The 26,395-nt window shown below is 42.0% G+C and overlaps 1 protein-coding gene and 1 long non-coding RNA gene across 2 annotated transcripts in view; one reads left to right on the forward strand and one right to left on the reverse strand.

The window, feature by feature from the left end:
- C5 (complement C5) overlaps nt 1-26,395 on the reverse strand; it is a 97,474-nt gene that overhangs the window by 31,817 nt on the left and 39,262 nt on the right. Inside the window, exons 18-25 of the mRNA XM_019966848.2 lie at nt 25,633-25,723; nt 24,078-24,151; nt 23,010-23,149; nt 10,971-11,198; nt 9,723-9,783; nt 3,434-3,523; nt 1,901-2,113; nt 1,355-1,430 (exon numbers count right to left, since the gene is read on the reverse strand). Of these exons, the coding sequence (XP_019822407.2) occupies nt 1,355-1,430; nt 1,901-2,113; nt 3,434-3,523; nt 9,723-9,783; nt 10,971-11,198; nt 23,010-23,149; nt 24,078-24,151; nt 25,633-25,723 (973 nt within the window). The remainder of the gene's footprint in view (nt 1-1,354; nt 1,431-1,900; nt 2,114-3,433; nt 3,524-9,722; nt 9,784-10,970; nt 11,199-23,009; nt 23,150-24,077; nt 24,152-25,632; nt 25,724-26,395) is intronic.
- LOC139184664 (uncharacterized) lies at nt 1,395-25,638 on the forward strand. Its single transcript, XR_011568239.1, has 3 exons — nt 1,395-1,508; nt 6,813-6,980; nt 25,328-25,638. It is a non-coding gene; the product is annotated as an uncharacterized lncRNA (long non-coding RNA).

A 26,395-nucleotide genomic window follows, 5' to 3' on the forward strand; every position in this document is an offset into this window, starting at 1 on the left:
CTGGGAAAAATTGAAGACAAAAGGAGAAGGGTGCGGCAGAAGATGAGATAATTAGATAGCGTCGCCAACTCGGTGGACAGGAATTTCGGCAAATTCCAGGAGATAGTGAAGGACAGAGAAGCCTGGAGTGCTGCAGTTCATAGGGTCCCAAAGAACTGGACACAACTTAGCAATTGAATAGAACAACAGAAACAATTCAGATTTACTGACTGAGACTGTCTTTCCCTCAGATCATCAGAACTTTGGAAGGTATAGTGCCCACTGAATAAGTACTTGCTCAGCACCTCCAGTACCAGGCACCAGGAATACTTGAAACTGCCTCTGTGGAGCGTACATTCTAGTGACCAGACAGACAATAAGGAGATAAGGAGAGTGTTAGGGATACATTTTTAGGAGAATAGGAGGAAGTAAAGTAAATGATGTACTGGAATGGGATGTAATTTTAGATAGAATGATTACTAGAGCCCTCACTGAGGAGGTGACTCTTGGTAAAGGCTTGAGGGAGAGGGGGGAGCCTGCCTCGCTGACACCTGGCAGAGAGTGTTCCCCAGACGAGAGGGAACAGGGCACAGTAAGTGCAGAGGCTCTGAGGTGGAAGCGTGGTCAGCAGGTTCAAGGAACAGCAAGAAGGCCAGTGGGGCTCGGGTGGGGTGAAAGAGAGTAGCGGGGGACGTGGTCAGAGAGGTGAGGTGTCACTAGATCACGCGGGGTCTTGTAGATCATAGTAAGAAGTCTGGGTTTTACCCTGGGTAAGACGGGACACTTCCGAACGGTTTTGAGTGATGTGACCACACTTATGCTCTAACAGACTCACTCTGGCTGCTGTGCTGAGTACAGACTGAAGAGGAGACAGGGTTGAGGCTGAGAGACCAGAGGCCGCTACGGTCATAACCCAAGTCAGAGATGAGAATGGCTTGGACCCGGGTGGCATGTTGGTGTTAGTGAGAAGTAGTCAAGTTCAGGGCTTCCCTGGTGGCTCTGAGGTAAAGAATCCACCTGCCAATGCAGGAGACACGGGTTCAGTCCCTGATTCAGAAAGATCCCCTGGAGAAGGACATGGCAACCCACTGCAGTACTCTTGCCTGGGAAATCCCATGGACAGAGGAGCCCTGAGGGCTACAGTCCACGGAGTCACAAAGGGTCTGATGGGAACTAGTGACTAAGCAACGCAACAGCAGTCAGGTTCAGGATGTACTTTGCAGGTGCAGCCAAAAGTATTTGCTGGGTCACATGAGGCTTGCAAGTGAAAGACGACTAGGCGTCTCAGCCTGAGCCGCTGGACGGAGCGCCCATTAGAGTTGTTATTCTCTAGTCCACTACTGTGTGAAAACACAAGTCAAAACGTTCCACTTACCAAGTGCTAGCACTGCCACCCTTCCACATGCTGTAGGAATAGTCAGCATTTCTGAAGGACATGATGCTCACCATCCCTAAGAGGCAGCAGGAAAAGAACACAGAGCTTCAGTGACCCCCGGCTCTACTCAGCGCAGTATGAGCCCCTGGGAAAGGTAAGCTTCCTCCGGTGTTGGGCAGCCAACGTATGCTTTGTGGCCAACACTGAGCTTCTCAAAGGAGGTATATGCATCGCTTGAGCTGGGAATTATCAAGCAGAACATTCTGAGCTCATTCAAGAAGGAAGGAAGTGCTCTGCAGAGTTTGGAATCCAGGTGTCTTGTCTCGCATCCAGGCGTTTCAGTAAGTTAAGCCAAAACGCTGCAGCAAACGGTATTTATTTGTGTAACAGAGTCCGCCTCATGGTTTTTTGTTTTTTTTTTGGCGGAAGTGTTTTTACAACTAAGGTTTTGTGTAATTCATAACTTAAATATTAGTTTAATCAAATTTTAGCTTAAAAAAATCACAAGATTTTAATGTACAATATGTGAAACAGATTTTCTTTTACCTTCTTTTAATTTTGTCTTCAGGTTCTGTTTTTGAGTTAATGAGTTCGTAGAAAAGATGTCCCAATTATGTCCCGCCTCCAGGTAGTGATAAACATAGAACACTGGGACCACGCTCATCAGCTCCGCCTCTGCGTTGCCTTTGGGGAGGCGGGTAAGACTATCAATGCCTTCCTGACTCAGGACTGCAGACATGATCTCGCCTATAAGCAGTCCTGAAACAAACAAGCACACAAACAAAAAATCAAAGTAGATACGCTCAGCTTTTACCAGCTTCTGAGTAAGGGTACATTTTCAGTGGCGATAAGAGCAACCGTCCTTATTCTTTCCTTTTTAATCTAAGCAGTTGAATTTCTTCTCAGAACTGGGGAGAGGGAAAAATATCTGATTAGACAGTTGTATTTAAAGAAACACCAGGCCTAAACATACCACCGTGACATGGAGGTAAGATGGTGTATGTAATACAGTGGCCGGATTATAGCCTACTGGAAAAGGCAAGTTAGTTGCCATTCAAAGTGATAAGGCCACCCCTTTCGCCTCCCTTTCCTGCTTCCTCCCGCTTCTTCTTTCAACCTGGCTTCCTTTCCTCCCTTGAAATCTCTGATTCTTGTATTTAAGGGCTTCCCTGGTGGCGCAGAGGTTAAAGCGCCTGCCTGCAATGTGGGAGACCTGGGTTCGATCCCTGGGTCGGGGAGATCCCCTGGAGAAGGAAATGGCAACCCACTCCAGTATTGTTGCCTGGAGAATCCCATGGACGGAGGAGCTTGGTGGGCTAGAGTCCATGGGTTGCAAAGAGTCGGACACGACTGAGCGACTTCACTTTCACTTTCAACGTGATAGCTTTAGATATCATAAACCCTATGAATCAATCACTTCCCCAGTGCAAAGCCAAGAGTCTGAACTGTGAACGCTCTGTGAATGCCATGAGGGCTCTGTCTATATCTCATCGTGAGACCTGGGAAAACCACTCTCTTATATATCCAACAACAGGGTGGGGCATGCTTAGAAAGGTCCTTTCCAGTACTAACATTCTGTGATTCCAAGCTTTTATCTGAGATAAAATGTAGTCAGGACATTCTATTCTTGTGATGATAAGTCCTTGAATTTTTAAAGGCTGGAGGCCAGGGATAAAGCCCACTAAAAACACCAGTGCTACAAATGGCCCCAGAGCTGCTTTCCTGGGGCCATTTGCAGGGCATGCAACTGTTTCTGGACTAAGACTGCCCACTTGGATCATAGAAAGTCCTTTAAATCTGGACGCAGCTGCACTCTCATGTTAGAGAAGTCTTTGGGCCAGTGACAGCTCCCCCCTCCATCATGGGAGCATGAATCTCCATGAAATCAAGCCCCTGGAAGAAGAGAGCTGAAAGTGAGCTTGGGGAAGTGAAGGTGAGGGCAGGAACAGGGCACTCCCAGAGCCCCCGTTGGATATGCAACTGAGTAGAGAAGAGGAGAAATGGGAAAGTCATGAGAATACTTGACTTTTGTTTGAAACACAGTGAAATAAGAAATAAAAATGGCACTGGTTAATTTACCTTTTATACTCACAGTTCTTTTGACTTTTGTTTTGGGGACCATATTTAATGGTATCCTGTATGGGAACTCCTTTCGCCTGCTAATGATGCCTGAAAAAAAAAAAAAAAAAAGACTCTTTTATAATCACAGTATTAAAATTTAAAAGGGAAGTTAAAAATAATCAAAGATTTTGATCAAACCCTAGGCTTACATAATCTCATTAAATAAAGCATTAAAGTTGACTTCAAACTTCCTGGTCATTACAGGATAGGAAATAAATAGGTTATGTAAATCTTTTTCACCAGTAAGAGGGAGCATGCCATTTTGTCCAAAGAGAGAAAATTGTTCTCGGAACTGAAATCTAAAAATAACTAACATATAATCCTTAGTCAAGGAAATGTGAAGATTAACTCCATTGGGAAGCATGCCCTGAAATCCTTTCCACCTTTTCCTCTCCATCTAACTTAGACACTTTTTCTCTCTGTACAATTTTCTTTTTTTAGTCGCTTCTGTCGTGTCTGACTCTTTGCGACCCTATGGACTGTAGCCCTCCAGGCTCCTCTGTCTGTGGGATTTCCCAGGCAATACCTATGGCTGATTCATGTTGAGGTTTGACATAAAACAACAAAATGCTGTAAAGCAATTATCCTTCAATTTAAAAAAATAAATTAAAAAAAAAGAAAGAATACTGGAGTGGGTAGCCATTCCATTCTCCAGGGGATCTTCCTGAGCCAGGGATCAAATCCCAGTCTCCTATGTTGCAGGCAGATTCTCTACTGTCTGAGCCACCAGGGAAGCCCCCAAGTTTAAGCATGCCTGTGTCAGAGCATTTTCTACTGCAATCAGTGGCTTATCTCATAGAAATGGTAGTATTTATCATCCTACTGATAGAGAACCAAGCACACAACTGAGCTCTTTGTGTGCTTTTTATAATGGATCCTCACAGCAACCCTGTGTACTGGGTCTATTCTTATTCTTTGAATTTTGTAGATGAGAAAATGAGGCTTAGAAAGCAAGTTGCTCAAGGTCACAGAGCTAGCACAGATGAAGCTGCATCTGAACTCAGGAGGTTTTACTGCAGAGCCCGTAGTAGTCACTGCAAAGAGACTTCTCCACTTGTCCTGCTAAGAAAGCAGTTTGAGGGCTGGAACCGTCTTGAATGCTATAGTCCCAAGCACTTAGTCCCTCGGACATGGCAGATGCTAAAGAAAATAAAGCGACATTTTACAATTTAATAGCCAAACCGCCTGGCGAAAGAGACAAGAACAGGAATGTTCTTCAGGTAAGTTTTAACCTTTGATAAATGCCAAGGATATAATGTTAAAGTAACACTGAGTGAGGGGCATTTGCGAGTATCTCATTGTGGTTGAAAGAGCATTGAGTTCACAAAGAGCTCATTCCAGAATGTGACACTGGGCAAGACAGAACCTTGCTATGCCTTGGCTTGCTCACCAGTGAAACAGAAATAATAATATTTTCCTCAAAGGGTTTTTGTGAAGATAAAAATAATAAGAACAAAGAGCCTGGCAAAGAGTTTGTGCTCCTTTTACAGTACTTATGACAGTAGCTTGTTTGAGATTATTTAGATTTGATTCTCCACGATTTTTTTCCATTGATATCTGCCCTTGACTATTTCAGTTCTCGTTAGCAACTCTTCTACCAAATGGAAAAGGCACAGAAGAGAAAACTAAATATTAGGGAAGTCAATTTTACTCCTGTCAGAGGTCATAAAAAAGATCCATCAAGGCATCACATATAAAGGCAGATTCCAGAGAGATTAAAACATGTAAAAGTTAAATCTGTAAAGCCAAGGGGACAAAATACACAACAGTGTTCTTGTGAGCTAAGATATATGACTGTAAAGTGAAATTATAATGAATCTGACTATATCAGAATAAAGGATTCCTGTTCAAAACCCACTGAAGTTCGTTACTGCTCAAAGAAGTACACTGGAGACAAAAACCAACCAGAAAAAGATGGGAAAACCCGAGTGGAAAATAGAGAAAATGCAAAAGATAGGAATAGGTGATTCACAGATGGGAAGCCCAAGTGGCCAGCAAGCATTTGAATAGATGTTTAGATATCATCGTATTCAGAAGAGTTATAGATTAAACAATAATGAGCTACTGCTTTATGCCCCTCAAAAGTGACACATTTTAGAGGTGAGTGGGCGTGGAATGAAAAGAATCTTCATGCAGTGCTGGTGGAGGTGTAAATAGTAGAGCCATTCTGAGGAGCAGTGTGACAGAAGGAAATGATATTCTATATGCATATGCCCTTTGACCCAGCAGTTCAACTCTGAGAAACAGACCAGATAAATGCTCACACAGATCTGTAAAGAGGGATGAAAAAGGATGTTCACTGCAGCACTGTTGATGGTGGTGGGGAATCTGTCAGCAGGAGGTGGATGAGCAAAGTGGTGGTGGAATCAGAACCAAGCAGAGCCCTGCAGACCCCCGCTCCCAACCAAGTACAAAAGAGTAGTTGATGATTAAGACAATGGTCACAGACTAAGTGTCTGATGCACGTTCCTGAACTGTTTTACAGATACTGTGACTAGGACCAGAGGGTAAAAAACTGTGTGATGGCCAGATTGTAGCCATTACCTAAGCGGCTCCATCTTGAGCAGTCTTGAATGTCTGGCTAGCACAATTCCAAGATCTGGCTTCAAGAGAATGGGATTAACATTATTGTTCATAATAAACTATATCTTGTGGGCATCAAGATAACTGTAGCTTGCTCTGCCCATATATGTAAGCAGGCAACTAAGATTGTCATCAGAGATGCTACAGACTCATGTTGACATATTTCACTCTGAGAATACGGTGCTCTGTGTCAGCATGGAGAAATTACAGAAGATGGGCCGTCACCCCTGATCCCATAGAAATGGAATGATATTTGACAATAGGGAATTGACAGCAGTTCTTATGCCCCTTTCCTGTTTGCCCATTTGTGTCCCCCTCTAACTTTAAAGGAACCTATTAACAACTATAGGAATGACATCACTAGGCTGCTTAACCTAACTGCTAAATTGTGCTTTCCTAAATGAGTTGGTGATGGACAGGGAGGCCTGGCATGCTGCAATTCATGGGATTGCAGAGTTGGACACGACTGAGCGACTGAACTGAACTGAAATGCACACCATGCCTTGCCTAACCTATTGATTCTTGCCTAACCTGTGGATAAAAAGAACCAAGAATGAAGAATTAAGCAGTTTAGAGAATGACCAGCTCCACAGGGAACTCCACTCAATATTCTGTAATAACCTAAATGGGAAAATAATTTGAAAAGGATACATATATATGTGTCACTGAATCCCTTTGCTGTACACTTGAAACTGACACAACATTGTTAATCAATTATACTCCAATATGAAACAAATTTTTTTTTTTTTTAAAGAATGACTAGCTTTCTACACCTAGACAAATGATGTGGGCAAGATAACATCTCCAGAAAGAGTCAGCCAGTCTGCATACAGTGGAGAATGATGCAGAACTCAACCTCCTGCCTCCATGATTCACTGACACTCTGCCCCCTTCTCCTTTAAAAACTGCCATTTTTTAGTAGGTAAGTTGTGTCTGACTCTGACTCTTTTGAGACTCCGTGGACTGTAGCCCACCAGGCTCCTCTGTCCCATGAGATTTTCCAGGAAAGAATACTGGAGTGGGTTGCCATTTCCTTCTCCAGGGAATCTTCCCATCCCAGGGATCGAACCTGCATCTCTTGCACTGCAGATGGATTCTTTACCACTGAGCCATCTATGAAGCCCAAAAAACTGTCATAGCTGAGCAGAATCTTTGGAGTTGGTCTTTCAGGCATGAGTATACTTTCTTGCCAGATTGCCAGCTTTTCTGATTAAAACATCTTTCCTTTCTGTTGACATTTGCCTCTCAAAATATTGCCTTTTGAGCAGCAAGCAGCTGAACTTGAGTTTGGTAACAGAATATACTCTGAAATACTGTGTAAGAAGCAGTGAATCAAATGTATGCATAGCAATAGAAATACTAGTTTAAAACAAAGTACTGAGTTTAAAAACGTAACTAGAACAGGATCTATAGCACACCACCTTTCATATGTTGAAAAAAACCAAACACACACGAAATAACCTTACTTCCTTACTCAAAGACATATACCAAGCATATCAGAGTGGGGGCATGTGAAGAAAGGGAAGTGGTTGCGGGGGTCAGGAATGAGGAAATAAAGCACGGGAGGGCCCTGTCCAGACTGATGGTGACAACGTGCTGGGACTGAGGGGGCTGAAGAGCTGAACTCTTTGCACCCAAGGTAAGAATTGGGGAGAAAGCTTGTCAGGCAGAGAAAGCAGGAACCAAAGGCTAGGCTAGTCTTGTGTTATGAGTTTCTGTGTTTAGTCTCTTTTTAAGCTGATGTCACATAATTTTAATTTCTACTACTTTGCAATTTGTTTTGATGCCTCATTCTCTCTCATTGGTATTTTCCTCAGATTTCCTTGACCATTATTGTCTGTTTACTTTTCCAAAGTTTTTTTAGCCTTTAAAAAAAAAACAACCTCTCTAAAGTATCATGTGCGCATGTGTGCTCAGTCACCCTGGTCGGGCGACTTGTGTCTTGTTCAGTTGCATCTGTGCAGCCCTGTGGACTGTAGCCCACCAGGTTCCTCTGCCCCGGGATTCTCCAGGCGAGAGTGCTGGAGTGGGCTGCCGTGCTCTTCTCCAGGGGATCTTCCCAACCCAGGGAATGAATCCACGTCTCCTGTATCTCCTGTATTGCACGTGAATTCTTCACTGCTGAGCCACCAGGGAAGCCCATAAGGTATCATACTGGTATACCAACTCCAGTATATACAGATTAGAAGTGTTTAATAAAATCTTTGAAATAAACTGGAAAGAACTGATAGTCATCTTTACCCTTTTTAGCACTCTGGAAAGTAATAAAAGGTGCGTGAATCCAAGTTGTCTAAAATAACAAGGGAAAAAAGTCACATGACGAGATTGGAAAGAAGCATAGATTCTTTTTTTAACCAAGATTTTTGATGGAGAGATCTACTCCCAGATAAAAGATCGCTGCCATCTTGTGGTCCTCAGGTTCACACCTAGGATGGGTAAGGCAGGGCTGCTTTGGAAAGCTGTTTGCAGTAACGTGAGTGTGGTAGGCTTAAGGGTGAAGAGGAAAAGAAGATAAAGGAAGCATTGGCTCTGAGGTGTGACGTGACCACATGAGGCCAGAGCCTCAGAATGTTCGGGGCACGGCCCTAAGGCAGCAGGTCCCTGGCGATCTGGCCTCAGAGAGCTCCTCTAACCTTCCATTCTCCCAGAGGAGGCTGGTGTGGAGAGAAATCCGCTCCCAACCGCCCCCTCCCCACCAGCAACTCTCCCCATAGATCCTTCACAGGGTGGAAGGAAATTTGTGTGGAGATAAAATCAGAGAAAAGTTTGCATGAAGTCATCCTTATTCAATTTGGGCTGATTTGAAATGTAAATATTAATTCTTTGCTTTGACAGAGGAAATATCACTCTAAGTATAGTGGTCTGGATTTATTTAAAACAAACAAACAAACAAACTTTTTTTCCCTATTGCTGTATCCCTGAAAGAAAAGAAAAATGATACAATGCAATAATAGGCAAATTTTAACCATTTATTAAGAACTACAGCAGTCTGTCTTTTTTGGTGAAAAGAACTGTTAACTGAGAACATTCTAAATTTCATAAATACCTGTGTATTTAGGCTTTGATTAAGTGCTCAAATGCCTGCACAGTTCTAACTTTCATTTAGAATATCTTAGTTGGAGGGAAAGCAAGGAAGCAGGAACAATGAGGAATGGCTTTGTTAAGTAATCAGCATTACTGTGTTTTCAAATAAGCATGTTAAATTTAAGAACGTAAATGACTTTTTCTTGGGTGTTCTTTAGATTGATGGTTCTATAAGAAAATATCATCATGAAGGATAAAATGACTGATGTATAAGGGATGTCAGGCTGCTGTTACTATTTCAATGTTTTGCGTTTAAAACTAACGGGGTTATTTGGGGAATTCCCTGGCAGTCCAGTGGTTGGGGGTCGGTACTCTCACTGCCTGGGTTTGATCCCTAGTCTGGGAAGTAAGCTCTCCAAACCCAGCCAAGTGCGGCCAAAAACAAACCAAAACCGCAACCAATGGGGTTTTCCTTTGTTCTAAATCCATCCAGATTCTAGCACGGCTGCCAGAAATGACAGCAAACCAAGAAGGGGACACTTCTGATTCTGGACATTTAACATTTTAAAAATCATGTTTCAGGTCACACATCTCTCTTGAGCAAAAGACAACATATAAAATACAAAACCATCTTGCCTACCATAGACACCCTGTGGATCCAGAGTAACACCAGCATAGCTTTCCCTTTTGACACCTTCTGGCTAAAATAAAGGCAAAAAACATCCAGTTAAGAACAGAACTAAACATATACGACTTGAATGCTTGGGTCAACGTGACTATTTTTCCAATTAAAATTTTTTTTTATTTATTGGATGTTTTGGACAAGGCAAAATATGCTTTAATACTTATATGCATACATCCGGGAACCAAAGTTTCTGGCTATGTGCATGATAATCAGAGCAAACACTGAAATAGAAGTTATTATATGTGTCAGGTAACTGATCTAAGTGCTCTGTATGTATTAGCTCATCTAACCTCAAAAATACTCTATGAAGTAAGTGCTATTATTACTCCCATATGACATATGAGGAAATTGACAACCAGAGAGATCAAGAAACTTATCCGGTGTCACACTGCTAGGGGGTAGTGGAGCCAGGATTCAAGCTCAGGCAGTGTGGCTCCAGGATCTGTGCATGGAACACCATGCAAAATGCACAGAACGCAGAACATGCCTTGCACAAAATAAGTTGATGTATGCTCACTGAAGTGAATTTCACGACTGAAAACAGAACTCCGAGAATGAAGACCTAGGAAGGCCCAGTTGTGTCGTTAAGATTCTTGTCAAGAATAACATGAAAACATGTGACTTAATAGCATTTAAGAATGATGGCATTTAAGAAATGATAGTTTTCTTCCCCCTTTTTAACCTGTTTACTCATTTACAAAATGGAAAATTTTGACTATAAATTCTAAACTATAAGTTCGTAAGTCCTGTCTTAGTTATTGCTGTAGCTCCAGTACTTAGCATAATGTCTGGCACAGATTTCAAAACATTTTCCAAAAGCGTTGGGGGAAAAAATACTTCAAAAAATGAAATACCAAAATGTTAAAATTGGATGTTTCTGGTTGTAGGGGTTATTGGTGATTTTAATTTTCCTCTCTATAGTTTTTTGGTATTTCATGCTTTCTACAGTGAGCAAGTATCATTGTTTTATTTAAATTTTAAAAACATAATTTCAGACTTAAAAGTTACAAGAGCAGTCTAAAAATATCTGAGATAGCCTCCACCCAGATTCCCCCACATGTTAACATTTTATTATGTTTGTGTTATCATTTTCTCTTTCTGTCTCTCTTTCTGAATCACTTAAACATGAGTTGCTGATAACTTCTTTTTCCAGAAAGAAAAAAGTATTTATGAAAGAATTTTTAAAAAGCATATTTTTCTTACCACCACTCGTAGTGTTTTTACTAAGATTTCATTTCCAACCGAAGTCTCCAGTGAGAAGCTGAGGTTGTGGAGGCCGACTTCCAGAGGAAGCACAGTGAAGGTGACCAAGTGGTTGGAGGAACCCTCGATTTTCTGGAGCACACACTTGGAGAATCTTCTCCCCTGAGAGTCAGTGACTGGGGTTCCTGATGAACAGATCCCCTCCACAGGATGCATTTTAACACAGAACTGAAATATCACCAGTGAACAATGATTTCAAAACACTTTATGATAAGGAAAGCACGCCCTGACTATGTTCGTCTGGACACAAATTCTCCCCGGTACCTGTCAAATAATCCCTCATATTCTAAGGCGGTAGAGAAAGTTCATTTCAGACTTTCTAAAACATGCATACCAGTTGCTGCTTGGTGGATTACAGTCCATAGGATCACAAAAAGTCAGACGTGACTGAGCACACACGCATTCAGCAAATGTTGTCACGATAGCATTTGTTACACCATCTCTTTACATGTTTATAATTCCGAGAGTGGGAACCCGGGCTCAGGTACGCTGTGTGTGTTATTCATCTTTGTATCTTACAGCTCAGCCTTTCGTGTTCAGTAAGTGGTTTTATGAAATACTAGAACTCTATCTCTTGGCATTCGAGGCCCTGACTAATATGCCCCCCCTAGCTTTTCCAATCTTGCTTCTCATTAACTTCCCATTTGTATCCCATTATACATCCACACTGTGGCTCCAGGAAGATCTAAGCTCAAATCTTGGCTCTGCCACGTTCTGTGTGCCAAGAGCACATGACCCTCCACTTCTTCAGCTTTGTAATGGGGAGAATAATGATACGTACTGACTTACGGCTCAAATAGTGAACATTTTCCATCTGCTTTCCAAAATCTAATGACCTGACAGATTATCCCCAAAAGAATAAATCTGTATGATCCAGAATAAATCAAGCAGGTACACAAGAAGGCGTACCAACATTCAACAACTAATTTTGAGGAATTTCTCAAAAACGGCAAGTTCGTTTTTCCTCTTAACTATCTTCCTGGGAAACACAACAACCAGGGTGGCTGAGGCAGGAGTTAAAAGAGGACTTTAGGGTCACCTGAAGCCAATGATTCCCTCAGGAGATCATGGGTAGGGTAGGTAAGAACAGATAAGAAGAGACATTTGATAATTCAACATGAATTCATTATAAAAACTCTTAGTAAATGAGATAAGAAAAGAACTTCTGAAACCAATACAAATTATCAAAAACAAAAAGCAAAAACTTTGGCAGTGGTTCTGCTTTCGGAAATAACCAAGTATTTCCTCCTAGATAACTATTCTGAAAATAAAATTATGAGCTCTAGACAAAACATGTATTTTAAAAAAAACTATCTGAAGTCACTAGAGATTGGAAGAGAAGGTGATCCTCAGAAGAAAGGAAGGACATTGGGTAAGGGTCCTGATTTTTTAGTTTTAACCTGAGGGCTAAAGGCAAAGGAGAAAAAGAAAGGCATACCCATTCGAATGCAGAGTTCCAAAGAATAGCATGGAGAGATAAGAAAGCCTTCCTCAGTGATCAATGCAAAGAAATAGAGGAAAACAAGAGAAAGAAAAGACTAGAAATCTCTTCAAGAAAATTAGAGATACCAAGGGAACATTTCATGCAAAGATGGGCTCAATAAAGGACAGAAATGGTATGGACCTAACAGAAGCAGAAGATATTAAGAAGAGGTGGCAAGAATACACAGAAGAACTGTACAAAAAAGATCTTCATGACCTAGATAATCATGATGGTGTGATCACTCACCTAGAGCCAGACATCCTGGAACATTAAGTCAAGTGGGCCTTAGGAACCATCACTACGAACAAAGCTAGTGGAGGTGATGGAATTCCAATGGAGCTATTTCAAATCCTGAAAGATGATGCTGTGAAAGTGCTGCACTCAATATGCCAGCAAATTTGGAAAACTCAGCAGTGGCCACAGGACTGGAAAAGGTCAGTTTTCATTCCAATCCCAAAGAGAGGCAATGCCAAAGAATGCTCAAACTACCGCACAATTGCACTCATCTCACACACTAGCAAAGTAATGCTCAAAGTTCTCCAAGCCAGGAGAATACTGTTCTTCAACAGTACATGAACTGTGAACTTCCAAATGTTCAGATGGATTTAGAAAAGGCAGAGGAACCAGAGATCAAATTGCCAACATCCACTGGATCATGGAAAAAGCAAGAGAGTTCCAGAAAAACATCTACTTCTGCTTTATTGACTATGCCAAAGCCTTTGACTGTGTGGATCACAACAAACTTTGGAAAATACTTAAAGAGATGGGAATACCAGACCACCTGACCTGCCTCCTTAGAAATCTGTCTGCAGGTCAAGAATCAACAGTTAGAACTGGACATGGAACAACAGACTGATTCCAAATCAGGAAAGGAGTATGTCAAGGATTTTTCTTGTCACCCTGCTTATTTAACTTATATGCATTGTACATCATGAGAAATGCTGGACTGGATGAAGCACAAGCTGGAATCAAGATTGCTGGGAGAAATATCAATAACCTCAGAAACACAGATGACATCACCCTTACAGCAGAAAGTGAAGAAGAACTAAAGAGCCTCTTGATGAAAGTGAAAGTGGAGAGTGAAAATGTTGGCTTAAAACTCAACATTCAGAAAACTAAGGTCATGGCATCCGGTCCCATTACCTCATAGCAAATAGATGGGGAAACAATGGAAACAGTGGGAGACTTTATTTTTTTGGGCTCCACAATCACTGCAGATGGTGACTGCAGCTGTTGGGAGCCACATTAGGCATTACTGACAAAATGGAGGCACGGTCCCAACCCCCCCTCCTCATCTCGCAGGCATGGCCCCAGGATGAGGGAGTTAGGCCTTGTGATTCTGACTTGTTCTTTCCTTTCTTTGGTTGAGTTGGTTGGAAAGAATGTTAAGCTGCTTGAGAGAAGCATGAAAAAGCACAAAGCCTTCTGCAGTTGTGCCCAGAAAATAATCTATAAAGTAACCATTGACATATGTTCAAGGATCCTTACAAAGAGTGTTCCAGGATAGCACAGTAGGCCGCAGCTTGAGGCCATAGGAAGGATTGTTATCTGAGACCTATTTGTGAGGGAAAGGTTTATGGCAAAAGAAATTTGCTGAGCTTAGGGTTTTGGAATAATTTAGAATAGCTATATGCAGGTCAGGAAGCAACAGTTAGAACTGGACATGGAACAACAGACTGGTTCCAAATAGGAAAAGGAGTACGTCAAGGCTGTATATTGTCACCCTGCTTGTTTAACTTATGTGCAGAGTACATTATGAGAAATGCTGGGCTGGAAGAAGCACAAGCTGGAATCAAGATTGCCGGGAGAAATATCAATAACCTCAGGTATGCAGATGACACCACCGTTATGGCAGAAAGTGAAGAGGAACTAAAAAGCCTCTTGATGAAAGTGAAAGTGGAGAGTGAAAAAGTTGGCTTAAAGCTCAACATTCAGAAAACTAATATCATGGCATCGGTCCCATCACTTCATGGGAAATAGATGGGGAAACAGTGGAAACAGTGTCAGACTTTATTGTTTTGGGCTCCAAAATCACTACAGATGGTGACTGCCACTATGAAATTAAGACGCTTACTCCTTGGAAGGAAAGTTATGACCAACCTAGATAGCATATTCAAAAGCAAAGACATTATTTTACCAACAAACTTCCATCTAGTCAAAACTATGGTTTTTCCAATAGTCAGGTATGGATGAGAGAGTTGGATTATAAAGAAACCTGAGTGCCGAAGAATTGATGCTTTTGAACTGTGGTGTTGGAGAAGACTCTTGAGAGTCCCTTGGAATGCAAGGAGATCCAACCAGTCCATCCTAAAGGAGATCAGTCCTGGGTATTCATTGGAAGGACTGATGTTGAAGCTGAAACTCCAGTACCTTGGCTGCCTCATGCGAAGAGCTGACTCATTTGAAAAGACTGATGCTGGGAAAGATTGAGGGCAGGAGGAGAAGGGGACGACAGAGGGCTGAGATGATTGGATGGCATCACTGACTCGATGGACATGAGTTTGAGCAAACTCCAGGAGATAGTGAAGGACAGGGAAGCTGGCATACTGCAGTCCATGGGGTCGCAAAGAGTTGGACATGACTGAGCAACTCAACTGAACTGAACTTAAGGGACTAATGGTGGCTGCCCTCAGGTCCAGTTCAGCTCAGTCACTCAGTCATGTCCGACTCTTCTTCTTCACTTTCTGCCATAAGGGTGGTGTCATCTGCATACCTGAGGTTATTGATATTTCTCCCGGCAATCTTGATTCCAGCTTGTGCTTCATCCAGTCCAGCATTTCTCATGATGTACAATGCATATAAGTTAAATAAGCAGGGTGACGAGAAAAATCCTTGACATACTCCTTTCCTGATTTGGAATCAGTCTGTTGTTCCATGTCCAGTTCTAACTGTTGATTCTTGACCTGCAGACAGATTTCTAAGGAGGCAGATCATGTAGTCTGGTGTTCCCATCTCTTTAAGTATTTTCCAAAGTTTGTGGTGATCCACACAGTCAAAGGCTTTAGCATAGTCAATAAAGCAGAAGTAGATGTTTTTCTGGAACTCTCTTGCTTTTTTGATGATCCAACAGATGTTGGCAATTTGATCTCTGGTTCCTCTGTCTTTTCTAAATCCAGCTTGAACAGTTGGAAGTTCACGGTTCCTGTACTGTTGATGCCTGGCTTGAAGACTTTTGAGCATTACTTTGCTAGCGTGTGAGATGAGTGCAATTGTGTGATAGTTTGAGCATTCTTTGGCATTGCTTTTCTTTGAGATTGGAATGAAAACTGATTGTTTCCAGTCCTGTGGCCACCGCTCAGTTTTCCAAATTTGCTGGCATATTGAGTGCAGCAGTTTCATAGCTTCATCTTTTTGGATTTGAAACAGCTCCACTGGAATTCCATTGCCTTCACTAGCTTTGTTTGTAGTGGTGCTTCCTAAGGCCCAGTTGACTTTGCTTGCATTCCAGGATGACTGGCTCTCGGTGAGTGATCACACCATAGTGGTTATCTGGGTCATGAATATCTTTTTTTGTATAGTTCTGTGTATTCTTGCCACCTCCTCTTAATATCTTCTGTTTCTCTTAGGTCCATACCATTTCTGTCCTTTATTATGCCCATCTTTGCATGAAATATTCCCTTGGTATCTCTAATTTTCTTGAATAGAACTCTAGTCTTTTCATGCTATTGTTTTCCTCTGTTGGTTTGCATTGATCGCTGAGGAAGGCTTTCTTATCTCTCCATGCTATTCTTTGGAACTCTGCATTTAGATGGGTATATCTTTCTCTTTCTCCTTTGCCTTTTTCTTCTTCTTTTTTTCACCTATTTGTAAGCCTCCTCAGACAAGCATTTTTGCATTTCTTTTTCTTGGGGATGGTCTTGATCACCGCCTCCTGTACAATGTCATGAACATTCCTCCATAGTTCTTCAGGCACTCTGTCTATGAGATGTAATCTCTTGAATCTATTTGTCACTTCCACTGTATAATTGTAAGGGATTTGATTTAGGTCATACCTGAATGGTCTAGGGGTTTTCCATATTTTTTTCAATTTAAGTCTGAATTTGGCAATAAGGAGTTCATGATCTGAGCTGCAGTCAGCTCCTGGTCTGTTTTTGCTAACTGTATAGAGCTTGTCCATCTTTGACTGCAAAGAATATAATCAATCTGATTTCCGTGTTGACTATCTGGTGATGTCCATGTGTGGAATCTTCTCTTGTGTTGTTGGAAGAGCATGTTTGCTAAAACCAGTGCGTTCTCTTTGCAAAATTCTGTTAGACTTTGCCCTGCTTCATTCTGTACTTCAAGGCCAAATTTGCCTGTTACTCCAGGCATTTCTTGCCTTACTACCTTTGCATTCCATTCCCCTATAATGAAAAGGACAGCTTTTTTGGGTGTTAGTTCTAGAAGGTCTTGAAGGTCCTCATAGAACTGTTCAACTTCAGCTTCTTCAGCATAACTGGTTGGACATAGACTTGGAGTACTGTGATACTGAATGGTTTGCCTTAGCAATGAACAGAGATCATTCTGTCACTTTTGAGATTGCATCCGAGTACTGCATTTTGGACTCTGTTGTTGACTCTGATGGCTACTCCATTTCTTCTAAGGGATTCTTGCCCACAGTAGTAGACATAATGGTCATCTGAGTTAAATTCACCCATTCCAGTCCATTTTTTGGAAGGAACGATGCTAAAGCTGAAACTCCAGTACTTTGGCCACCTCATGTGAAGAGTTGACTCATTGGAAAAGACTCTGATGCTGGGAGGGGTTGGGGGCAAGAGGAGAAGGGGACGACAGAGGATGAGATGGCTGGATGGCATCACTGACTCAATGGACGTGAGTCTGAGTGAGCTCCGGGAGTTGGTGATGGACAGGGAGGCCTAGCGTGCTGTGATTCATGGGATCACAAAGAGTCGGACACGACTGAGTGACTGAACTGAATTGAACTGAACTGAGTCCATTTTAGTTCTCTGATTCCTAGAATGTCGACGTTCACTCTTGCCATCTCCTGTTTGACCACTTCCAATTTGCCTTGATTCATGGACCTAACATTCCAGGTTCATATGCAATATTGCTCTTTACAGTATCGGACTTTACTTCCAACACCAGGCATACCACAACTGGGTGTTGTTTTGCTTTGGCTCCGTCTCTTCATTCTTTCTGGTGTTATTTTTCTCCACTGACCTCCAGTTGCATATTGTGCACCTACCAACCTGGGGAGTTCATCTTTCAGTGTCCTATCTTTTTGCATTTTCATACTGTTCATGGGGTTCTCTCAAGGCAAGAATAGTGAAGTGGTTTGCTATTCCCTTCCCCAGTGGACCACGTTTAGTCAGAACTCTCCACCATGACCCATCCATCTTGGGTGGCCCTACACAGCATGGCTCATCGTTTCACTGAGTTAGACAAGCTGTGGTCCATGTGATCAGATTGGTTAGTTTTCTGTGATTGTGGTTTTCATTCTGTCTGCCCTCTGATGGAGAAGGATAAGAGGCTTATGGAAGCTTCCTGATGGGGAGACAAACTGAGAGGGAAACTGGGTCTTGTTCTGATGGGTGGGGCCATGCTCAGTAAATCTTTAATCCAATTTTCTGTTGATGGGCAGCGCTGTGTTCCCTCCCTGTTGTTTGATCTGAGGACAAACTATGGTGGAGGTGATGAAGATAACGGCGACCTCCTTCAAAAGGCCCCAAGCACTGCTGCCCTCAGTGCCCCAACCCTGCAGCAGGCCACTGCCGACCCACACCTCCACCGGAGACTCCCGGACATTCATGGGCAAGTCCCTTGAGAAGTAGCTGAACCTCTGTTCAGTTCAGTTCAGTTCAGTCGCTCAGTCGTGTCCGACTCTTTGCGACCCCATGAATCGCAGCACGCCAGGTCTCCCTGTCCATTACCAACTCCCGGAGTTCACTCAGACTCATGTCCATCGAGTCAGTGATGCCATCCAGCCATCTCACCCTCTGTCATCCCCTTCTCCTCCTGCCCCAAATCCCTCCCAGCATCAGAGTCTTTTCCAATGAGTCAACTCTTCGCATGAGGTCGCCAAAGTACTGGAGTTTCAGCTTTAGCATTTCATTCCTTCCAAAGAACACCCAAGGCTGATCTCCTTCAGAATAGACTGGTTGGATCTCCTTGCAGTCCAAGGGACTCTCAAGAGTCTTCTCCTTGAGAACCTCTGTTAGAACCTACCATCTTATTGGCTTGAAGAACCCAGGGACAGAGTATAGCACAGCCACCACAGTGGAAAAATGAAGGAGTTCCAAGTTGTGTATAAACTTTACTCAAACCTTGCCAACCCTTGAATTATGCACCGCACAGTCTCCAAGCATCCTAGCTAAAGGTTAAAAGACCTGGACTGAGATTGCCAAATTTGGGATTGATTAAGCCAACTGCAACCCAAGATGAAAGCTCTTCAGAGGACTGCAATAGAATCGTGTCTCTACATCATTTCATTAAAAAAGCCCAAATTAGCATGACTGCACTCATGTCACAAGCTAGCAAAGTAATGCTCAAAATTCTCCAAGCCAGGCTTCAACAATACATGAACCGTGAACTTCCAGATATTCAAGCCAGTTTTAGAAAAGGCAGAGGAACCAGAGATCAAATTGCCAACATCCGCTGGATCATGGAAAAAGCAAGAGAGTTCCAGAAAAACAATCTATTCTGCTTTATTGACTATGCCAAAGCCTTTGACTGTGTGGATCACAATAAACTGTGGAAAATTCTGAAAGAGATGGGAATACCAGACCACCTGATCTGCCTCTTGAGAAATCGGTATGCAGGTCAGGAGGCAACAGTTAGAACTGGACATGGAACAACAGACTGGTTCCAAATAGGAAACGGAGTACATTAAGGCTGTATATTGTCACCCTACTTATTTAACTTATATGCAGAGTACATCATGAGAAATGCTGGGCTGGAAGAAGCACAAGCTGGAATCAAGATTGCCGGGAGAAATATCAATAACCTCAGATATGCAGATGACACCACCCTTATGGCAGAAAGTGAAGAGGAACTAAAAAGCCTCTTGATGAAAGTGAAAGAGGAGAGTGAAAAAGTTGGCTTAAAGCTCAACATTCAGAAAACTAATATCATGGCATCGGTCCCATCACTTCATGGGAAATAGATGGGGAAACAGTGGAAACAGTGTCAGACTTTATTGTTTTGGGCTCCAAAATCACTACAGATGGTGACTGCCACTATGAAATTAAGACGCTTACTCCTTGGAAGGAAAGTTATGACCAACCTAGATAGCATATTCAAAAGCAAAGACATTATTTTACCAACAAACTTCCATCTAGTCAAAACTATGGTTTTTCCAATAGTCAGGTATGGATGAGAGAGTTGGATTATAAAGAAACCTGAGTGCCGAAGAATTGATGCTTTTGAACTGTGGTGTTGGAGAAGACTCTTGAGAGTCCCTTGGACTGCAAGGAGATCCAACCAGTCCATTCTGAAGGAGATCAGCCCTGGGATTTCTTTGGAGGGAATGATGCTGAAGCTGAAATTCCAGTACTTTGGCCACCTCATGCGAAGAGTTGACTCATTGAAAAAGACTCTGATGCTGGGAGGGACTGGGGGCAGGAGGAGAAGGGGATGACAGAGGATGAGATGGCTGGATGGCATCACTGACTCGATGGACGTGAGTCTGAGTGAACTCCGGGAGTTGGTGATGGACAGGGAGGCCTGGCGTGCTGCGATTCATGGGGTCGCAAAGAGTCGGACACGACTGAGCGACTGAACTGAACCAAAGATATTGTGGATGTTCTTGTTTCTTGTTTTGATGTGACGAAGAATGCACTGACAATTTAAAAAAGAAATAAAAGATGGCAATACCATGAGATGCGTCTGGTTATAATCATGTCATCGCAGTTTGCATTGCTCTTTGAGCAGTAGTGCAGTGCAATGAAAGCACTACACGTGGTCTGTGTCACAGCTACCAAACCCTGCTATGGATAGTACACACAGATGAGTGTAGCTTTAAACTTTACTCATGGACACGGAAATTTGAATTTCATATAATTCTGATGTGCCATGAAATATTCTTCTTTTTCCCGCCCCCCTCCCCCCAAACTTTTAGAGATGTGAAAAACATTCTTAGCTTATCTGCCATAGAAGAGGAGGGAGCAGGCCAGTTTTGGCCCACAGGCCACAGATTGCTGACCTCTGACCTAGCACATGAAGCAAAAGAATGAAGAGATGTAAAATATTCAATATTGTAAGCAGGTCAGTTTCCCTTACAGTCAGTTCAGTCACTCAGTTATGTCCGATTCTTTGCGACCCCATGAACCGCAGCACGCCAGGCTTCCCTGTCCATCACCAGCTCTCAGAGCTTGCTCAAACTCATGTCCATGGAGTTGGTGACGCCATCCAACCGTCTCATCCTCTGCCGTCCCCTTCTCCTCCCGCCTTCAGTCTTTCCCAGCATCAGGGTCTTTTCCCGGCATCAGTTTCCGTTACAGTAATTTCTAAATTCAGGATGTGCCTGCTAAGTCGTTTCAGTTGTGTCCAGCTCTTTGTGACCCTATGGATGGTAGCTGGCCGGGCTCCTCTCTCCATGGGTTGCCATGCCCTCCTGCAGGGGACCTTCCTGACTCAAGGATCAAACCTGAGTCTTTTAAGTCTCCTGCGCTGGCAGGCAAGTTCTTTACCTCTGGCACCACCTGGGAAGCCCAAATTCAGGATAATACCTACCAAAACCCAAATACATTGTTAACTAAATCAGCAAGCAATTACTTGACACTTAGAATCTTATAATCAGGAAACTTAAAATAATTCAGTTTCAGTGTATGTACATATTTTTGTTGTATCAGAGTATGATTAATTGAGAGAAAACATTCAAGCTTAAAACATATAACTTTAGGAGAGTGGAATGGAAATATAAGTTCACAGATAAAAGGAATGGTATATAATCTGTTGTTAATGAGTTTATTTGCATATTTTAAAATGGATTGTTATGGTATTTAGGTTCTGCTCTATAAAAGTTTGATATGATAGTTTTATTTTTAAAATATCAATACTTAAGTGTTTCCAACGGAGAAGGCAATGGCACCCCACTCCAGTACTCTTGCCTGGAAAATCCCATGGACGGAGGAGCCTGGTAGGCTGCAGTCCATGGGATCACTAGGAGTTGGACAAGACTGAGCGACTTCACTTTCACTTTTCACTTTCATGCACTGGAGAAGGAAATGGCAACCCACTCCAGTGTTCTTGCCTGGAGAATCCCAGGGACGGGGGAGCCTGGTGGGCTGCCATCTCTGGGGTCGCACAGAGTCAGACACGACTGAAGTGACTTAGCACCAGCAGCAGAGTTTCCAAAGTTATAGATTTGCATATTCTTTGAATTTATGATGAATAATTTTAGATGCCAATTTAAAAATGTGCCAATGGGGTACATTTTTTTCTGAAAAAAATTTAGGGAGGTATAAGCAAAATTTTTGGAGGCCACTGGAATACTTATGTCTAAGAATGAAATCACAGCTTTTTTTTTTTTTAATAAAGTCAGATGTTCAGACTGCATCGAGTTCCTGTATAAAGTCTTGCGAATGTGATTTTTCAAGTGAAATCAGTCAGCCTAATGCATAATTCTGTTTAGAAATGTGTTGGCAAAAAGAAGACAAATGGTGGATCTGACCAAGGTTGGAGTTTTTCACAGAGTGTACCCAGAGCAAAAGAAGATAAAGGGAGCTGGCATGTTTTTAATCAGTGAGATTACAATGATGGCTTATGAATTCTAACCTGAATGAGGAGTGAAGTAAAGGCTTTAGCATGAGAGGGCTGCTGCTGCTAAGTCACTTCAGCCGTGTCTGACCCTGTGCGACCCCATAGACGGCAGCCCACCAGGCTCCCCCGTCCCTGGGATTCTCCAGGCAAGAACACTGGAGTGGGTTGCCATTGCCTTCTCCAGTGCATGAAAGTGAAAAGTGAAAGTGAAGTCACTCAGTCGTGTCCGACTCTTAGCGACCCCACGGACTGCAGCCTACCAGGCTCCCCCATCCATGGGATTTTCCAGGCAAGAGTACTGGAGTGGGGCGCCATCACTCCTCCTGAGAGGGCTAATGAAGAATAAAAGTAGTGAAGTCCATGAGTTGGAAGTTCCAGCAGCGCTGTTGCTGTAGAACAGCACCTACAAAGTATCAAGTTCGTGAGTCAGGACAGGCAGGAGGCTGTGTCATAGGTGAGAGGCTTGAAATCAAGTTTTCCAAGGGCAAGGCAAGATGTGCAAAGTGAGGAGTGGGAACGGCCCAAAGAGGACAGGAAAGCGTTGTTAGAGGCAAAATCAGGAAACTCAAAGTCCAGGGTGAAGGATGAACCAAAGTGAGCCTGCACAGCATGCCGATTATCTTAGGACTCGTGTTCTTCATTAACAGGAATTGTATGAATAATTTTAACTTTTCTTCTTCCCGTCACTGAGTTATTATTTTTTGTGTACATGGTAATTCCATGAATAGAATTCTCAGAAGACTAGGGACATCTTCATTTTTCCCATTTATTTGAACATACCATAAATATTTACTTACCTGAATTCCAGATGTTCTATAGTTGTAAACAGTCCCACTCAGTTGGACCTGTTCCCCTCGTACCACAGAATATGGTATATTCATTTCCAGGAAGACGCTTTTGAACACTTTTGCTTTCAGAGTATCAGCAACACATATACCTTCAGCCCAAGTAAAAGCAAAGTTGAAGCGAATTAGGGAATTCCCATAATACCTTATCAGTACTAAAATGTCTCAGATTTGCTTTGCTTCAAGGAAAAATGAATGCCAGATCATGCTTTTTCTCTGCCCTATTATCCTTATGGAATTTTCCTTGAATTTTCTATGCACTGATTTTTAAAAACTGAGCTGTAATTGACATATAACATTATAGTAGCTTCAGGTGTACGACACAGTGATTCGATATCTGTGCACATTGTAAATGATCACCACGACAAGTCTAGGGAACATCCACGACCATACGCACTACACAATGTTTTTCTTGTGGTGAGAAAGTTTAAGGTCTATTCTTATATCATTGATCTTCATTCAGTAATTCTGGTATTAACAGAAAACTGCGTTTGTCCAAAAAGTATTTAATTCTATTCAAGGAGTGAGAATGATTACTAACTAAAGCACCAAATCTCTTTTTTAGATACTCGTTATAGGTTCCATTTAACAGGCATCAAATTTTGGTTGTGGAAGCCAAGATTTATAAGAACACAAAACAGCAAGCGAACAAACAAGCCGGGCCTGAGGTTATTTATAAAGTATCTGCGCTAAATCACCACAGAAGGGGACTAGGCCAGGAGAGAAATCCTGTATTTGTCTCTAACTCTACTCCATCTTCTAGTCACTGAGAATAAAACAAGAAAAGTGGGGGCTTCACCTCAGTCTTGATAAAATGATGACTCATAGAAGAAAAAAGAGGAAACGGATACAGTCCAAGATGTGAGCGCTTCTAAGCCTCCTTGTAATACATTATAAATAGACTTTAATAAGCGGCCCCCTTAAGTTCTGGATAAACTAAAGAGATCGTAATTTTAAAAACCCTGCGCTTTGCCAAATCAAATCACTTCTCACGTAAATATATAACTTCAATTTGCTTACCGCTATTTGAAATTCCAACACCTTGAATTTCCCAGGTAGTTAGAGAATCAGGTAGCACAAACTGCAATTGGTTCCTGAAAGTTAAAATGTTGATATTCAAATACAATGGGACATTCACCAACCAAAATTGACAACTTGCAGAATTTTTGCCTCATACTACTTTAGAAGAAAGAAAAAAAAAAAATCACACCAGAACAAAATCACAACAGGTATTAAGGAGAAATCAAGCAAGAAAAATATATCCAGTGACTCTTATACTCGTTCCATATTTTTACATATTTTACTGGTATGGTGAGAATTCAAACTCAGAAGGATACCTTTGAAACACTGCAAAACATACAGTTCAAAGAAAAAATTACATTTATCATGTTGTTTAGTTGCTAAGTCGTGTCTCACTCTTTTGTGACCCCATGGGCTGTGTATTGTGTGGGGTGTTCTAAAATAGGGAAGCAAACTACTAATGTACCTTAAAACTGCCCACCACAAAGCTGACGTAACTAAAAATTTCTGATGAAGCTCAAGCTTGTACTCGTTCAACAAACAACGATTGTGCATCAACTTTGTGTCAAGCATAGCACTAAATACTGAGTATACAGCACTCACTGATACTGTTCTCTCTCAAGCAGTTAGTTCACAGTCTATATTCAGTAAATAAATTGTACCAATAAAACAAAAAAAGTTCAGAGGCAGTGTGCATTGATTCAACACATTCGTTTTAGGGCCTCTGCAAGCTGGACCCTATGCCAGGTATTGGATATAAAACTGGTCTGAATTTAGTCCTTACTCTGGAAGTATTTACATTTTAATGTGATAGGTAGTTGGGTAAACAGGACCTTATCATCCTGCGTGATATGTGTAACAGGGTTCATTGAAGGGGTAATGCATCCAGTCATTAGGTGGGGGAACAGTGGTAGAAAGGCTTATGAAGGGAAATGCAAGCCAAGGGGCAAAGTCAGATGAAGTGGACAACACTGTGGAGGAGGAATCTGCGGGACAAGGGTAGAGACCAGGGGACCCAGAAGAAGTCGGATGTCAGGCCCAGAACTCACTGCCTTGACTGCTCCTTGGAAAGTCTGTGCTTTGAGATCCCGTCCATCCCCGCTCCTGGCCACCTGAGGAAGGGTGATGTGCAGGGAAGCAGCACTGTCTCCAGTGCCTGGTACAGAGTAGGCAGTCCATAAGCAAGTGTTGAACAGGGACTTTAACAAGAGCAGAACCTTGCTCCCTATTAATCAATGTTTGTTTTGTAGTTACAGGTATTTCAGGATGAAAACAGCTGTGTGATACAGCGTAAGGCACACAGCTGTGCTCGGCAAAGACTAATTTAAATGGAATGACGTTGAGTGGGATAGGACCCTTCTTCCCCAAGAGCTGACCTTGCCATGGAGCTAATTCTCAGAGCAAATCACATGTTAAAAAAAAAAAGTAAAATAAAATTTGACCCAGTGGTGGTATGATCTTAACTCCTAAATAAACTGTTGGGAAATGGGTAGCTTCCAGATTTTTGGTTATATTTTCCCATATTTTTCAGAGGAATGTCAAAGAAATATAATACCTTTTCGGGACACGATGAACTTCCCATAGCCAGCTTTCTGGAAAATAGCTTCTTATTTCTGGTTTGGTTACTGGTAAAAGAGACTTTATATCTGGGGGGAAAGTATATATGATTATGGAAAAACAGCAAAAATTCTACCTAGGGCTGAATTTTTAAATGTAGACATTAATCAATAGCTTAAGTATTTTCTGAAAGGTCAGTGAAACATTTTGTTTAGCAGTTTCAAAATAGAACAATAAAGGCCTTAGGATTTCTCCACTAGCAGCACTGACAAAATGAATAAAGCATAAAAATATATTTAATAAATTTTTTTCTAAATTGCTAAATGTTTCATGTTCTGAAAATTGTCCAAAATACTAATTAGTCTATAAAGTCTGTTCCTGTCTATTGCAGGGATTTCCTGGTGGTCCAGTGGCTACGAGTCTGGGCTCCTGCTGCAGGGGACCTGGGTTTGACCCCTGGTCAGGGAACTAGATCCCACATGCCATAACTAAGACCCAGTGCAGCCAAATAAATAAATAAGTAAAATTTTAAAAAGTTATTTACATTTAAAAATTGCAACAATTGTTATTATTTTATAAAATAGGGAAGTTTATGTGATTCTTTGCCTTACTGCAGACATTTATTTATATTTCCTTTAATAAAAATGAGCAGAATATCTGCTTATGTCCAAGATGTTCTGATAGGGACTAGAGTTACTTCTCTGCCTTAAAAAAAACTAGAAAACCAGACACAATAGCTTGCTTTCAGATATTAGAGCTTA

The sequence above is a fragment of the Bos indicus genome, chromosome 8 (genome assembly GCF_029378745.1).
Source record: "Bos indicus isolate NIAB-ARS_2022 breed Sahiwal x Tharparkar chromosome 8, NIAB-ARS_B.indTharparkar_mat_pri_1.0, whole genome shotgun sequence".
NCBI classification, from domain to species: domain Eukaryota; kingdom Metazoa; phylum Chordata; class Mammalia; order Artiodactyla; family Bovidae; genus Bos; species Bos indicus.